The 16,533-nt window shown below is 44.3% G+C and overlaps 3 protein-coding genes across 4 annotated transcripts; 2 read left to right on the top strand and 1 right to left on the bottom strand.

Annotated features, from left to right (window-relative positions):
- Window positions 1-252: 252 nt before the first annotated feature.
- Window positions 253-4,462, top strand: DIO1 (iodothyronine deiodinase 1; the record flags this gene model as incomplete). Its single annotated transcript, XM_080623463.1, has 4 exons — window positions 253-583; window positions 2,411-2,554; window positions 3,586-3,785; window positions 4,247-4,462. The coding sequence occupies 4 exons, from the start codon at window positions 253-255 to the stop codon at window positions 4,334-4,336; spliced, it is 765 nt and encodes a 254-aa protein (XP_080479589.1). The 3' UTR covers window positions 4,337-4,462.
- A 1,382-nt stretch (window positions 4,463-5,844) lies between these two features.
- On the bottom strand, window positions 5,845-8,648 carry IFT25 (intraflagellar transport 25). Of its 2 annotated transcripts, none has more exons than XM_080623417.1 (5): window positions 8,361-8,648; window positions 7,879-7,985; window positions 7,150-7,218; window positions 6,519-6,562; window positions 5,845-6,044 (listed from the first exon to the last, which is right to left on the bottom strand). In XM_080623417.1, the coding sequence occupies exons 1-5, from the start codon at window positions 8,456-8,458 to the stop codon at window positions 5,940-5,942; spliced, it is 423 nt and encodes a 140-aa protein (XP_080479543.1). In that variant the 5' UTR covers window positions 8,459-8,648; the 3' UTR covers window positions 5,845-5,939. The 2 variants fall into 2 exon arrangements, with proteins under 2 accessions (XP_080479543.1, XP_080479544.1); XM_080623418.1 differs by having other exon boundaries at window positions 7,879-7,982.
- Window positions 8,649-8,707: 59 nt separating this feature from the next.
- Window positions 8,708-15,363, top strand: LRRC42 (leucine rich repeat containing 42). Its single transcript, XM_080623416.1, has 8 exons — window positions 8,708-8,810; window positions 9,675-10,162; window positions 12,301-12,432; window positions 13,425-13,543; window positions 13,951-14,039; window positions 14,121-14,234; window positions 14,384-14,468; window positions 14,874-15,363. Exons 2-8 carry the CDS (start codon window positions 9,690-9,692, stop codon window positions 15,128-15,130), a joined length of 1,269 nt encoding a protein of 422 aa, XP_080479542.1. The 5' UTR covers window positions 8,708-8,810; window positions 9,675-9,689; the 3' UTR covers window positions 15,131-15,363.
- The last annotated feature ends 1,170 nt before the right edge of the window (window positions 15,364-16,533 follow it).

Here is a 16,533-nt window from a genome sequence, read left to right as displayed (position 1 = left end):
AGCCTTAAAACCATGCAGGTGGCACTGAAAATCTACCATTACTGTCATTAAATCCTTTGGTGTAGATGGGGAGAGTGCTGCTGACAGGCTCCTCACTCACACACACTGAACTCCAGGGAGAGGTGACAGTGTGCAAGGCACAGCAGAAATGTGGCCAAACACGTGAATGGTTTTCCTCCCCCTCACCCTCTACCTTTGCCCCTGCCATTGTCCTGCATTGCTGTCAGAAGCTGTCGGAGCTCCTCCACCACAATGCTCAGCATCAGGGTATTCCTCCAAAAACTCCTGATTCTCCTGCACGTTACTCTGTGTGTTGTTGTTGGCAAAACACTGATGGTTCTGTTCCCCAACGCCATGAAAAGATACATCCTGAAACTGGGTGCAAAGAGCAGAATGAACGAGAATCCAAAGTTCAGCTATGAAAACTGGGGCCCAACGTTTTTCAGCTTCAAGTATCTGCTCTTTGTGCTGAAGGTGAAGTGGAAGAGGCTGGAGGACGAAGCCTACGAGGGACACCCTGCTCCCAACACGCCGGTGGTGACTCTCCACGGGGAAGTTCTTCACCTCCTTGATTTCATGCAAGGTCAGTAAATCAGCTGTGCAGATGGGTTTGGCTTGCCAAGGTAGTAACTGAGGAGATGATGCTGATCATAGACTCATAGAGTCAACCAGGTTGGAAAAGACCTTTAAGATCATCCAGTCCAACCGTTCCTCAGCACTGCCAAGGCCACCACTAACCCATGGCACTGAGGGCCTCATCTCCACAGTGTGAACACTGCCAGGGACGGTGACTCCAGCACTGCCCTGGGCAGCCTTTGGGGAAGGAATTGTTCCTCATCTCCAGTCTAAACCTCCCCTGATGCAGCTTGAAGCCATTTACCTCTTGTCCCATCCCTTGTTCCTTGGGAGCAGAGCCCAGCCCCCTCCTGGCTCCATCCTCCTGTCAGGCAGTTGTAGGGAGCGATAAAGTCCCCCCTGAGCCTTCTCTTCTCCAGACTGAACCCACCCAGGTCCCTCAGCCATTCACCCATCACACTTGAGCTCCAGGCCCTGCACCAGCTCCGCAGCCCTTTTCTGGACCTGCTCAAGCAACTGAAGAGTGAACAGGGACAGGCAGTGGCGCGAGACTGTGCAGTGATTCCCCAGCACTGGCTGCCATTCCTTGTACAGAAAGCCCCACACCAGCTCCCTTGGCCTAAAGCCAAGAAAGCACACGGTGGTTTTTTTCCTTCCAGATCCAACGTGGCTAGAAATAAAGCAGAAGAAAAAGCAGCTGCTTTGTACTTTGTCCACTGCCTCCCACCGAGACCTCTGTGTAATGTGGAATTAATCATTAAGCTGCAGTTTTGATTCCCATGGGAGGCATTACATCCTTCTCTAATGCTGCTTTTCTTATTATATATATATATTTATGCAGAAAATAGGATGCAAATTTGGAGAAAATACACATATCTCCAGGAAGGTACCTGTTTTCTTAGATCCTTTAGGACATGGATCCATGTGAGCAGCAGTTTTTGAAGTTAAGCCCAGCCAGAAGGAAGATCTTGACCAAATTTCAGATAATTCAGCATAACCATAGACTAAAAGAGGTGCTTTATTATCCTGCAAGTCCTCTTAAATCGAGGCCTTGCAAAGAGATGGTCACGCCTGTAGGCAGATCTGTGTTAATTTGTAAGCAACTGCACGGACCCTTTTGCTAGTGGCTTGTGTAACGTTAGTTTAATAAACAATAAGATACAAACAAAGCTGTGTTTGGACAGGGCATTGCAGAAATACACCAAAAGCACTGAAGCCTGTGATGCATGACTTTAAAATCTGCAGCTTCCACTCTGCTCAGCTACAAGTGAAAATAAACCAAGACACGTCCAAGAGGTTCGTTAAAAGGGCTTAGGACTATGTGTATCCATCCCTGAACCACTGTCCTTTGGAAAACCTCACAGATGATCATGTTTAGGATTTCTGAAGTCCTAAGGATCTTTGGAAGCTGCAATATGCTACATGCTGTATATCCATTTTAGATCAGTTCCCTATCCTGAAACGTTGGTCATTTGAGAGTCGGATCTGATGAGGAAGACACAGGAGAAGCTGTGTGACTGCACAGTGCCTCCTGCCTTTAGTGGTCTCTACAAAGGAATGAGTCCCCCTCAGATAAGCTCATTGCTGGATCCAGCACAGGTCAGCGCCAAGCTAGGGAAAAGAAAGCATCTTTCTGCCTGTTTTTCATAGATGCAGATGTCCTGCTGCCAATTTTAATGTCCCAGGAAGAGAGTTATGGGCTAAAGTGACATAAATGACTTTCCTACTGTTGCCCAGGAAACTCCATGGCAGAGGCTAAATTCAATGTGTGCATTTAATTCTGCCTCCTTCTCCCTCCACTGATTTAACCACAAACTGTCCCATTTTTTTCCAGACAACCGGCCTTTAATCCTGAATTTTGGAAGCTGCACCTGACCTTCATTTATGTTAAAATTTCATGAGTTCAACAAGCTCATCCAAGATTTTGGCTCCACAGCAGATTTCCTCATCATCTACATTGAAGAAGCTCATGCCGTAGGTACAGTACAAACATCACAGCAACACCCACCAAAACTTCAGACATGGAGCAGGCCCTTTAGGAAGAAAAGTATCTTGGCAAAGGAGGGAACTGCAAATAGGAAAGACATCTTGCTCAAATCTAAAGTGGCAACACACTGGTTTGTGTCCCTAATGCTCCACAAAGATTTTACTCACATATCTCACTTTACACTGAGGTACTGCTGCTGGAGACACTCATCCCTGTGAAGGTGAAGCACATAGTTGTATCTTTACAAGCCTTCCGCTCAGTGTTAGCACAGCTCCCTTTGGAAACTAAAAACAAGGCATTTCAGAGAACAAAGGTTAAGTGCAAAACACCAGTGTTATGTGTTTGGGATTTTAAATGATTCATTTTTAACATGTCTCAAGAACAGACTCAAATTTGTAAAATGTAGCAAACTATATACACTTTTATCCATGCTGAACTCCAGGTAACACATTGGCACTGATTATATCCCAGGGTTAAGGTGGTTTTCTAAACCAACATTTACAGTTTTCAAGTTTTCGAACAATACATCACTTTTTGTAGTTGAGAAACAGTACCTCAGTCACAGAATCCCAGACTGGTTTGGACTAGAAGGGACCTTAAAGCTCATCCTGTTCCAGCCCCCTGCCATGGGCAGGGACACCTTCCACTAGACCAGTTTGCTCAAAACCTTTTAACTACTTTCTACTTCCCGAGGAACAGTTGCATGCAAACACGTGTTTGTGTTATTCCTGGAAAACGAAGATGAGCCCTGGCTGAAATGCTTCACTTCTCACAGAGATGAAGCTTTGTTTTATAGGCTTAATGAATAGAACGAAGCAGAATGAACAGTGCTGCTGTTGTGACTGTGCTAAATGAACGGGTGTCAGCAAACTTAGCATTTTAAAATCCCCTCTGTGCCCAACTTTGACAAACCTTACCCAAATAAGATACATATCCTCCACCTGATATCTTTCTATCACAGTGTATCTCCACCCTTAACACCTATTCCAAATGTTCCTTGCTAACTCCCTCATTTGTTTTAGATGGATGGGCTTTTAAAAACAATGTCATTATTAAAAATCACAGAAGCCTTGAAGATCGAAAAACGGCAGCCCAATTTCTTCAGAAAAACTATCCTTTATGTCCAGTGGTTTTAGACACTATGGAAAACCTGAGCAGTGCAAAATACGCTGCGTTGCCAGAACGACTATATCTACTTCAAGGAGGAAAGGTCGTCTACAAGGTAAAAAATATCAACAATAATAATGAGCATAATATATTGAGATATTTAAATTTCTGAATAATTTGGGAATGTTTTACATCTAACTGAATTTCATTCTGTTTGAGAGAGAATCACTGTAACTATGGAAAAAGGACTTGCAGCAAAACCAGCCTGGGTTTTACAATGTACATACTTGATGTACACCTCAGTCTTGCTCAAATATTTATCTTCTGGCTCATTAGGAAATACAGGTACACCAAAGTTCAGATGCAGTAACACTCTCCAGCTCCAGGATCCACATCCTGGCCCTGTCACAGTTACACACAGGGTGTAACCTGTGCATACACTCTCTACCACACAACGGCTGCTGTGCAGAGGAAGCCCAATTACACCTACCTGCAGTCCTGCTGTAACTGCTGTGTGCTAAAGGACTTGTGCTCTGTCTACTTTAGTGTCACTGTATAATATCATTGCCTTTGCAGGGAGGAGTGGGGCCTTGGAATTATCACCCCCAGGAAATACGTGCCATCCTGGAAAAAATGAAATCAGAAATGGAGAGCACTTCAGAGTAAAGACTGTCTGGATAAGAAAGCTCAATGAGTAAGGTTTCATAGACATAAGCACAAGGGGAAGAAAAGAATTTAAAAATACCAAGAGACAACAAGGAAAAGAGCTCTGCGTGTGCATCCAAAGAGCATCTGTGAAGTGGTTCATTACGTGTTTGTCCAGAGGTTTTCAAGTCTCATTGCTACAACCCCAACTACCGCACTGTAGTATCTTACTATGCTTACACCACATGCAGTAATGAATAGTAGTTGGGTCCACTGAGCTGTCAGGACTTGATACCAGCATTTACATTTGTGAAGAATATAATGCAGGATGAACTTGAGGGGTGGTGCCATCTCCAAAAGTCAAGTGGCATGCAAAAGAACTGATGTTACAGGCTGAGGATTCTCTTGTATAGACAGAACTCTCCTAAACATTCACTTTCATGGACTTCAGAAGACTTCTGAACCAAGACAATCTCCATCAACATTTGTTTCTATTAATATTTGTTGTGACAGTCACAGCTTAAAGCAGGGACAGCTGTGACCTGATTGTAGAAAATATTTATAGGAACAAGGGATTGATCTGCAACTATTAAAACCCTACCACAGCACTCCATGTGGCTTCAGATTATTTCCCTCCTCACCCTGCCCCTCTTCCCCTGTGGGTTATTTCCAGACATTAGTAGATGTTTCTATTATATTCATCCTATTAACCTTTGAGTTGAGAAAGTTACCAATTTAAGAACTGCTGAAGGATTTGACAGTAGGAAGCAGTACCTCCCATTTAAGTATTTCACACCTTTTTTTTTTTTCCTATTTAACTCAAAGTGCACAGGAAACATTTTCCAGGTTTTAACTCATATATTAAGAAAGTCTGATATGAACATACTAATTTAAATGGACCCAGTTATATTGGAGGGCCACGAGGATGAGCAGGGGCTGGAGCACCTTCTGTAAGAAGACAGGCTAAGAAAGTTGGGGCTGTTCAGCCTGGAGAAGAGAAGGCTGCGTGAAGATCTCATAGCAGCCTTCCAGTATCTGAAGGGGGCCTATAAGGATGCTGGGGAGGGACTCTTCATTAGGAACTGTAGTGATGGGACAAGGGGTGATGGGTTTAAACTTAAACAGGGAAAAGTTTAGATTGGATATAAGGAAGAAGTTCTTTACTGGTGGTGAGGCACTGGAATGGGTTGCCCAGGGAAGCTGTGAATGCTCCGTTCCTGGTGGTGTTCAAGGCCAGGTTGGACAGAGCCTTGGGTGGCACGGTTTAGTGTGAGGTGTCCCTGCCCATGGCAGGGGGGTTGGAACTGGATGATCTTAAGGTCCTTTCCTACCCTAACTATTCTATGATTCTATAAGTGTTCTAGGGTAGCAGTCTGGGTTATAAAACTCAAAAGCTGTTACTACAATTAACAAGGATACTTCATTGTGGTTGGACCCAATGATCTTTTCAACCCAAATGATTCTATTCTATCCCACACATTAAACCGGTGGGGAATACAAACTACACCCATACCTTCAAAAAACACTTTAATACAAGGTTTTAATGATAAATATTCTCTGCACTACAGATATCAAAATATAACATGTATATAACAAAAATAGGAGGTACAAATTTAAGCCAGACTTAAGTGTCTGCTGTGCCCTCTGCCATCACCCGGTGCACTGATACAAAGTGATCGAAGGCAGATTTGATGATGAAACGCAAGTAAGTGGCTTGAAATTCAGGAAGCTGTAGAAGGAAAAAAGATGTTACTGCATTCTCTGTAGTAACAGAACTATCAAACAACACTTGCAGAAGTTTGTTACCCCAAAGGATCTAGATCTTTCTGTCTGTTTTCGAATCAGACATAAATCAAGCTCTTTTAATATATGCAGCCAGCTTCAGTGAGATGACAGGAATTCAAAAATAGTCCCATTCCTCCCGAATCCTGCAGCCTCAAAGGCAACAATTGATGGAGGAAGAACTGCCACGCTCCTGCAAAGAGCTCTTTCACATGATTACAAGCAGTAGGCAGATGCAATTTCATACCATAATCTACAAAGAAGCAGTCAGGAAGTGCAATTTCATACCATGATCTACAAATTCCTGTCTCAAACATCAACTTAGCAATAACCGTAAATAAAGGCATGTTTTGATTTCTCCCCAGCTAGTCTAGACATCCCATTTCATGAACCACTACGGACATAGGCTGTAAATACTCACTGGAAATTCTTCCTTTTGAAGCTGTCCTTCTGTGTGTTCCAAATCTAGAAAGGATATTTTAAAGCAGATAATGAAGAATAGTGTGCAATGCTGGACTTCAGAGTTCAAGAGAGTTTAAGGACCATGAACTGCATACAGAAATTGTTCTCTGGTTTTATTTTTACAAGGTGATTTAAGAGAACAACTACTTGTTTTCAGTATCCCAGTGTATATATATCCCACTCCTTACACTGTTATATAAAATGTCACCCAAGGGACATGAAAAAACCCCAACAAACCAACCAAACAATGCAGGAAATGGCACTCTATTATGCTCTGTAAGTCTGGTTTTAATTTTTGGAATATAAAAGCGAGTGCACAAGCAGAGCTTTTAGCCCTCATACAGCATTTTACATCTCCAAACAGCTACAGAGACCAGAAATATTCATAAACTTCACTTAAATTAATGTGATTATTACTTTAATATCTAATTAAATAATCATCAAGCTGCACTTGACTACTCAACAGGTAGACATGGGGTTAAAATGAGTCAGTGAAAAAGATCAACGTTATTCCCATAGGATCAATGTTATTCCCATAGGATCAACGTTATTCCCATAGGATCCCCATGGCTTCAGATTCAGAATCTTACCTTTTTCAATGCACTCTTCAAAACCTACTGGGTCTTCAGATATGCTTCTTTCGATCCTTAAGGTCCGCACTAAAACATATACACATTTAAAGTATCAACACGAATTCTGATTCTTTACTGATAATGCCATTTATTCCATCACTTTTCATCTACAAAGCACTTTAAAAGCATTAATTAATCCACTCTTCCACTAACTTATGGGGCAGGACTAAACCACAACCCCCATTCTCATGTTCCAAGCTGGATAAACACCACGTTTTCATGTCCTCTGTGCAGCCTCTGCTCATGGTCAAGCTCTCGTCTCCATGCTCTGACCTTGTCACAGTCCTTTCTGTCTTAGACCTCACATTTTCCTTCATAGTACTAAAAAAAAGGAAGACTAAAAGAGCTCTGTCCTATGAAATTATAAAAACCAGCATATAAAAATAAATCATTCAGTATTGCTGTCCTATCCATTAAATCAGAACAGCCATCACTGTGCAACAGAACAGTTACATGCTCAATACAAGTGTTGTAAGAACAAAATGCAGGTGGGATAGGTTTTCCATCCTGATTTTTACTTATGGAAACCTTTGGATGTGAAGGACAATTGCTTTGTGAAGCTAAATCTTTAAGAACCTGTTAAAAGTGGCTACTTCTAGAATGTGACACTTTCACTACTGTGAGGATTAACATATAGGCACAGATTTTGACATGGCACGTATGTTACTGCAATACATAAAGCCTTACCCAAGTAACTCTGGATTGAGACTTTGCTGATTTTTACACATTTAGGAAAACCAATAATGAATTCCTGTGGGAACATGCCTGTCGTGGTCCAAAACGTTTCTGAACTGCTGTGGAGACAACAGGACAAAACCCTCACCTACAGCTTTCCATTTATAACCATCTTCAAAGCAATTAATCACACAGAAAACAAAAAACCCCACCCAAACCCACTTTTATTTGGGGTATTTTAAGCAACCCCCTGTATGACAACGTGGAAGCTCTGTGGAGGTGTTAACACTTCAACGGTCAGGCTCTGTACCCGAGCAGCACCCCAGAAGGGCTCACAAATGGCGGGGGTTATGTGGTAACCTGATGGGGACTGCGCCCGGCGCTGACGGGCAGCGCCACCGGTAGCCCCAGGGACGGATCCCTGAAGGAAGCGGCCGCTTCCCGCCGGGGCCCGCGCCCCCTCACAGCCCCTCAGCGCCCCGCGCCGTCCTCACCCGTCCACGACGCTCTCGGCAGGGTGCTGCTCGTCACTGGACGTGGCCAGGATCAAGGCAGCCCCCGCCGAGCGCAGGCACCAGTCGGTGGCCCTCATCCCCAAGCGGGGCTGCCGCTACCAGGCAACGGCAACGGCGGCGACAACTGCAGAGCCGGCCCCGGGAGCCTCGCACGGGGCCCCGTGCGGAGCGGGAGGTCTGGGAGAGGGAGCTCGCCCCACACAAGGGAAGGAGAGACCAGACAGGACACCACAACCCCCTTAAACCCAGCTCCCCTCAGCCGCCGCTCCCGGCATGCCCCGCGCCCCCCCGGCCCCGGCCCGGGCCCGGTCCTTGTCCCCGCCCCCGGCGCGGCTCCGCCCGCCGCCCGCGGGCGCTGCGGGATGGGCGGCGGGAGCGCGGAGCCGCGGTCCGGCTGACGGCGCTTCGGGGCGGCCCCTCCCGGGGCAGGTAGGTGGGGGCCGGGCCGGTGGGTCCGGCGGGGAGCGGGGCACCGGGCGCTCGCCTCTCTTACGGCCGGGGCGGACCGGTGGCCAGGTGGGGCGGGGACCCTTCCCCTTGCACCCCTCTGAGCTGCACCCGGTCACGGCGCGCTCATTCCGATCCCTTCACAGACCCCCGAGCAGGACCCGACCCCCTCCTGTCCCCTCAGGGGTGGACCTTGCCCCTCGCCGCGCGCCCAGGGCAGGGCCCGATCCCTCCAGCGCCCCTTTCCCCCTCAGGCAGGGCCCGACCTCCTGTCGCCCCGCAGGACCGGAGCCCCCAGCCCCTCAGGGTAGGAGCTGACAGGATCCCGTCCCTCTCCGGCCCCCTCCATCGCAGGGTCTGCGCCCTCCTGCTCCCGCCAGGACCCCTGCTCACAAATCCCTCGGTACCGGGTGAGGAAGGGGCAGCAGGAGCCTGCCCATCTCCCAGGGAGGGAGATTCTCCAGTGGGCTCCATTGCCCTGCTGCAGTCAGCCATTTGCCCTCTCCCTTCCTCCCTTCTGCCTTAAGCAGAGCCAGGCCAAGCTCTGGAGACTGCTTCCCCAGAGCCCCTACGTGGCTGTGTAGGGCTGGGATCTTCTGATGGGCACGGAGCACAGAGTAGCAAGGCCCTGCCATAGCAAATGCCCTTCACCTCTCTGGGTTCAGCTCCCCTTTGACTGGTGATATGGTTTAATGGCAGACGGCGCACACCCCTGTTCCACAGAGCCTGCCCTTCCTGGCACTGCAGGGTTACGTGACTCTGCTCGGGGCATTGAGGAGAGCTGCCAGGGTTTGGGGTCTTTCCTCTTGTGGCTGTTCTTTACCTACCTACGGTTTGTTTTTGCAGAGCTGGTCGAGGGGAATGTCTTACTGTCTCCACTCAGAAAGCCATTTGGATACTGGGCCGATCTATGTGCGTGAAAATGGGAAGCTGCATGTGGTAAATCAGGGTGCAGGCGGCATACAGCATGTCACTTCCAAAACAAGACCTTTTAGGCTGTTTTCCAGAGGATTTTCAGTGGAGCTGTGTATGAACAGGGAGGACGATAGGGCACGGAGGCAGAGGACTGATCATTTCATCTTCACGTACACTAAGGAGGGGAACCTCCGCTACTCGGCCAAGTCTCTCTTCAGCCTGGTGCTGGGTTACATTTCTGACAATGTTGATCACATTGACTCCTTGATTGGTTTCCCAGAGCAGATTGCTGAAAAGCTCTTTTCAGCTGCAGAAGCAAGACAGAAGTTCACAGAACCAGTAACGGGACTGAGAGCTCTGCAGAAGTTTACTGAAGCATATGGCAGTTTGGTGCTATGTTCATTATGCCTGAGGAACAGGTAAGTGTCTTCAGTAACAAATGTTGTCATCTGCTACTGCTTTTTCCTAGCACACTTAAAGTTTACCTTAAATTATTTTATCCAAAATAGTAGTAATTAAAAAAATAATCTCTTGAGCTGTGATCACCCAATTTTAATGAAATGACGTGAGCCTTATCTGACTCTTCTGCTTGCTTCCTTTGGTCCCATTCCCTTCCTTCAAGTGCAGCTGGTGGTTTCATTCTAAGGTACAAATCATAATACAGGTAACAGACTATGTCCATGTTAACTAACAAGGGGGTTTATGTGCAGGATTCAAACTGCAGCTGGTTTGTAACAATAATATTTTCCATAGCAATCTGTGCATTTAATGCCTTCTCAGGTTTTTCATGGAATGTTTTTGTAATTGCTGTTTATAAGCATTTCAACACATTTAGCTGACTGTGCAGATAAAATACACCCTTGCAAAGGAGGTTTATTTACTGTTTACCATCCTGTTTCTTTTTGGGGGCTCAGAAGAAGATACTGTCTTGTAGGTAAGTTACAGACTTTGAAGTCAGGCAGGGTTTACCTTACTTTATTATGGCTCCTATGCCCATGTTGAGCATGCTTTAACAAGGTTCTGATTAGAGTCAAGCACCAGTTTTCCCATCTTCTCAATGCCCACATTGTCTTTCACTAGAAGAGAGTCTTACCAAGCTGAAAACTGGATTATGTTTTTGAAGCCTTGCTCCTACTGAAGTCTTTCCCAGTAATATAACCAGGCTGTCTTCCATCTCTGCACTTGAAAGAGGGCTGGTTTATTCAGTTTAAAATCAAAGTACAGGCATATTCATCTGAAGTGCCAAGGGTACTCTGAGCACAGCAGGAATGTTTGAGCCAAGGTCAATTATCCTTTGTTTCATCTTTTAAACCTATTCCCTTTTAATCTCTAGTACAGATACTTTTTATGGGCTTAATTCAGAAATGAGGTTACTTCTGGCATCTTTTGCTATTACAGAAAGCTGAGTTAAGAATTGAGTCTTTGAAATCCAGCATGTAAGGTATCAAGGCAATTTTCTGATGAATCTTGTTTCTAAAAGAGCCCACTCTTCACAACCCCCCTGAGCTAATAGTATCTCTCAAGAACTGGCTCATGCTCTGACTATATATACTGCCTTCTGCATTGCTGAATTGCCTGGCAAAGGGAATTGGTGGGGTAGTTTCATAGGTATGCTTGCAGTGGGAAGATACTAAAGTCCCTTTATTTGCATGGCCAAAGAGGTGTGCCTTGAGGGATTGAATTAGCAAGGACCCCTCATTTCAGCAGTGAAGACGCATGGCATATCTTGCCATGATGATGTAAGGTAAACTCAGGAGAGATTAGTGAATTTGGGGCTTGTCTTGCCAGGGGGACAATAAGAGGTAAATGCAGGGGAGATTAGTGAGGTAGTGACTGCTACGTGCTTCTAACTGCGTACTCATGCATGCCATTCTTTAGTGGTTTGTTCCATCTCTAAACCTCCTACTGAATAGTCCCAGCACAGATGTTTGCATGGCTGCAGAGTGAATCAGATCAGCGAGCCAACACAGCTAAAAAAACAGCCCACTGAGTAACTACTGCCTGGGGTGTAGTCACAGCTCTAGCTGGAGTCCTGCAGGTGTCCTGTAGGACTTTCTATCTCTAGTGAAGTATCTTATTTATACATACAAAAAGCAAGATTTTGCCATTTGACAAGCTATGCTGCTACATTTCAAGTAGATTTTAAACCTGGATGAATGTGGGTTTGTTTATGCACTTGCTAAATACTGAGGAAGAGCAGTTTGTGAAGTTGGTTTACAGTAAATTAGACTATAGATTTTGCATGGTTCTAAAATAATACAACAATAATCTGTAAAGAAGTCCCTAATGGTGATGTTTGCAGATTCAAGTCTTAATTACTAGGCAAATATTTTGAATCAAAGCAAAGCAATGACATTTGTTCAAGGGGAAGATTGGGAATTCAGATGTGTTGTGTGCAGGCTGCGCATAAACAGGTAGGAAAGCAGGGTAATTTCTGTCACTTTCCACACAGGTACTTAGGAGAAACGACTGCATTATGCTTGTGACACTTGAGGGTATAGGTACCTTCTTATGCGTCTGAACACTGATAGCTTTGGGGTTGTTTTCCTCTCTGCAGATACCTGGTTATCTCCGAAAAGCTAGAAGAAATTAAGTCTTTCCGTGAGCTGACATGTTTGGATCTCTCCTGTTGTAAACTTGGAGATGAACATGAGCTGCTGGAACACCTCACCAAAGATGCTCTGTCTAGGTACTGACTTCTTCACACATCTAAAAATTACACTGTCTTTTCCTGTCCCTGAGCAGTTCAAAGAATCAGGCTGTGGCTTTAAAGGGAAGTTTCACAGGCAGCAGTGTATGAGTTTGAAGATTCTGGTTCATAAAGCCTGCTCCTGAGGTAACCAAGCTACAGAATTTGTTATGCAGAAAGCACATACTGAACTGTAAAAGCTCCTACAAATGTGCGAGGTAATTTATTGTTTCATGGTTTTAAATCAACTTTTTATCATTTCCGTTGGCCAGGTAAAAGCTCCATCTTAAGCATTTGGAACAGTTTTACACTTTTATTTCCTTTTCTTAAGAGGGAACTTTATCAGCCAAAGTTTTACCTAAACCATGTTCCAGGGTTCCAACCTCCACAGGCAGGAGGTTGAATATTTAGTCAGTAGATTGAAAAGTAGACAATTATGGAAATCAATAGGCAGGATGACTGCTAATTAGGAGATACTATGTTACTGTAAGATTTTGGTGCATTTTGCATTAAGATTTTGCCTTGAAGTTCTCTGGAGAACATTTTAGTGTTGTTTTTCCCCATTTTTGTTCATCTGTATCGTAATGCCTTACTGCTTACTTAAAAATCATTGCTATATCTCCTCCCAAATCTGTCTCCCATTTTGCCAAGCATTTTTCTATTTGTAGTTTTGAGTGGATTTGAGGTTGGCAGCCTTGGTTTAAAGAATTTGAGTGTATAAAGAACCTTATTGTCTCTTTTAGCAAATGCTTGTGTGCTAGGATCAGTTTGTCCCTGAGCTCTGGGAATAGCTGGTCATGTAAGTGCTTCTGTTGAGCTAGCAGAGGCAATATAAAGGTATTTATTAGTCCTGCTAACTCAGGCTTCTTTCTTACTACTTTTTACTAACATTATCAAAGAAGACTGAAGGGTTGGCACAGAGTTTTTGGGACATTTTGCAAAACTGTCTAGTCTAATGACTGAAAACCATCTGTTTGTATCTCTCCTCCCAGTGTAAAACAGCTTCTCCTGAAAGACAACTCTTTATCAGATGCAGGCCTTCGCAGGATGACAGCACCAGTCCGAGTGTTGAAAAAGGGACTTGAGAACCTTTTGGTATTAGATTTGTCTTGTAAGTACTGCATGGTTTAATATTAGAAGCAACCTGTATCCTTTCTGAAACTCAGTTTAATTCCTTAGTATTGAAGGAATACAATTAATTTGATGGTTCCAGGTACTGAACCCCGATTTCAACAACAGCTTTCCAGAAGGTGCAGGTCATACCTGGAGTCTCAGCCAGTTGCTACTTACATAAATACTGTTAGTAGTTTGAGAATTGGGATTGTAAATACTTGTGTTTTGGTCATTAGAAGGAAAATGTCAGTTTTGACTCACTTTCAAAGCATGAAGTATACTACCAAAAAAAAGGCCAAAGCCTACCTTGTTCCAGTATTAGCCTTTGGAACAAATAGTTTCTTGGTATTCTGATCATCTTTCTCCACATCTTGCAACTTAGTTCACTTCACTTGACCTTTACAGGTAACCCTAAAATCACAGATGTGGGAATTGGATACCTTCTTTCTTTCAAGAAATTGAGTTGTTTGGACATTTCTGGGACAGGTCTCAAGGTAAAAAAGGATCTTAAGTTTACTGGACAAGTGTGATCAAATGTTCTCCTCCTCTGACCACTTTATTTCCCTTTTCACTAGGATGTTAATGCTGTCATTAAGCGGCTCCAAATGCAGATAGGCCTGGTCCACTCAGAAGTGCCTCTGAAAGAATTTGATCATAGCAACTGCAAAACAGAGGGATGGGCAGAACAGGTATGGGAGTTTAAGTCTGTTTTACTCTCTAGAAATCATCCTTATGGAGCATTAAATCCCTGAACAGGAAAGAATAAGAAATAGAGTTGTTTGCAATGATATTTCTGTACATTTTACAAGAAGCTTTTTAACTTCCTATGTTATTTCAGACTGTGTTGCAGTGGGAGCAGGCAGCTATGGAGGCCATCAAGCCACAAGACAACTTGAGATCCAGAACAGCAGCTCTGCGCTTCTGTACGTAACTGCGTAGAGACCACAAAGTTCATTTGTTTTCTTTTTGACAAGAAACATTTCAATACTTCCCTTTTTTTTTAGTTCGAACAGTATCTGGGGTGTAAAATTTCAGCCACTTGTGTAACCACATTACAATGTGCTTGAGTTCGTTCGTTTGTTAGGCCGCTGGATATTAAAGTACAGCAAATTCTTAAAGTACAGCATGGTGACATCATAACTGAGTTTTCTCCTTAAAATTCAAAGCCCGGAATATAAGTATTACTTTTTCCCTATGCACATGCCAGCAAAGCAGTCGGCATTCCAGGTTGGCTTGGCCAAAACAATTTGTGACATAAGTATGCATTTTACAGCATCACTCCGCTGTTCCCCCAAGTCTTAACTGAATATTCTCTTTTTTTCCTGCAGATGGCAAGACACACAGAATAGAGGAGGTAGTCAAATGCAAACTGGTGGAGGCAGAAACAAAGGCATCTGGAAACTTGCAGTTTTATAAGGAAAAAGTTCCAAGTTGCCATTTACCTTTGAAAAAGGAGGTTGTGGGCAGCCACGAATTAAAGAACAACAAAAAGAGAGCTTTGGCTGAACAAGAGAGAGAAAGGACTTCCAAACAGAAGCATCTGTGCCTCACTGTGGAGGACTGGGATTTGTTAAATACCTACTGAGTCAGAAAGAAGTGGGTCTTTTGTTTGTTGTTTTCTTGCTGATGACAGAATTTAGACACATTGAGAGGGAGAAACAAAGGAGACCGGTATTGTTAACTCTGGCTGCTGTGATGTGCTTGCGGGTTAATCTATGCTTGGGGAGGGGTAGAGTTAAGGAGAAGGTTGATGATACTACTGTATATTTTCAATACATAATAATTTTTTCAAATAAAGTTTTTTGTTGCCATCCTTAACTCATTCTTCTGACAGAGGTTGTTATTCCCAAAATAGCTGGTCCTATCCCTCCTCCTTTCTAGCATCCCAAGGGGCAGAAGACTAATCACTGTGGCTCATCTGAAATGAAGCTGCACTGAGCTCCTCAAGTGTCTTGGGACATCAATAGTGCTGGTAGAACATAAACCTCAGCCTGTAGTGCTGGTAGAGCTCTGACAAAGGGAAGAAGCAAAGAGGATAAGCACAGGCCTCAGGGGAGGGAGACAGAGAGACAGTAACCCTTCCAGAAAGCCAAAGTAGAACAGAAATCCCCAATCTCTCTCATTTTAGCCCAGGAAATGAAAATTGAAACTGGGTTATTATAGAGATTAGACTCTGCAGTTGGAGTATAGTTTCCCTTATAAGTGAATTCACTGCATGTGAGAGCATCCTGTGGTTTAAAAACCATTCTCAGTGCCTGCAATATACCAACCGTGCTCCCCTACCTAAAAACATGCAGAGAACATTTATAATTCAAATATGAATTACACATATTTGCTGAAAAAAAAATGAGACATTCAAGGCCATTGAATCATTACAGCTGTAATGATTCAAGTGTGTTTATCATCCTGTCGTTACTGACAGGACAAGGGGAAACGGCTTTTAGCTGAAAGAGGGGAGATTTAGATTAGATATTAAGTTCTTCCCTGTGAGGGTGCTGAGGCGCTGGCACAGGGTGCCCAGAGAAGCTGTGGCTGCCCCATCCCTGGCAGTGTTCAAGGCCAGGTTGGACACAGAGGCTTGGAGCAACCTGCTCTAGTGGAAGGTGCCCCTGCCCATGGCAGGGGTTTGGAACTGGATGAGCTTTAAGATCCCTTCCAACCCAAATCAGTCTGGGGTCCTATGATCATCAAATTTCTGCTCTGTTTCTGTCAAAACTGGCTGAGGTGCACAATGCCCATGAGTTTGGGAGAGCAACCTCATTCTGCTTTTAGGCTGTAAGGCCAAGAGTTTACTACAGGTCTCCTCTATTAGTACTTACTTAGAGGGTATCTTCCTTTTACACTGCTGTTCACAATCATTCAGCAACAAGAGAAGCAACACATCCTTGGAAATCATGAAAAGGCCAAGAAAAGGGTCTTCATCTCAAAAATGCTTAAAGAACTAACCCGCTTCCTCTCTTTGCTCTTTTACTGCTAAACTTTCCTCAT

This window comes from Psittacula echo (assembly GCF_963264785.1).
Source record: "Psittacula echo genome assembly, chromosome: 7".
NCBI lineage: Eukaryota > Metazoa > Chordata > Aves > Psittaciformes > Psittacidae > Psittacula > Psittacula echo.
The sequence above is the reverse complement of the archived record's forward strand: the minus strand, read 5'-3'. Positions and strand labels throughout refer to the sequence as shown.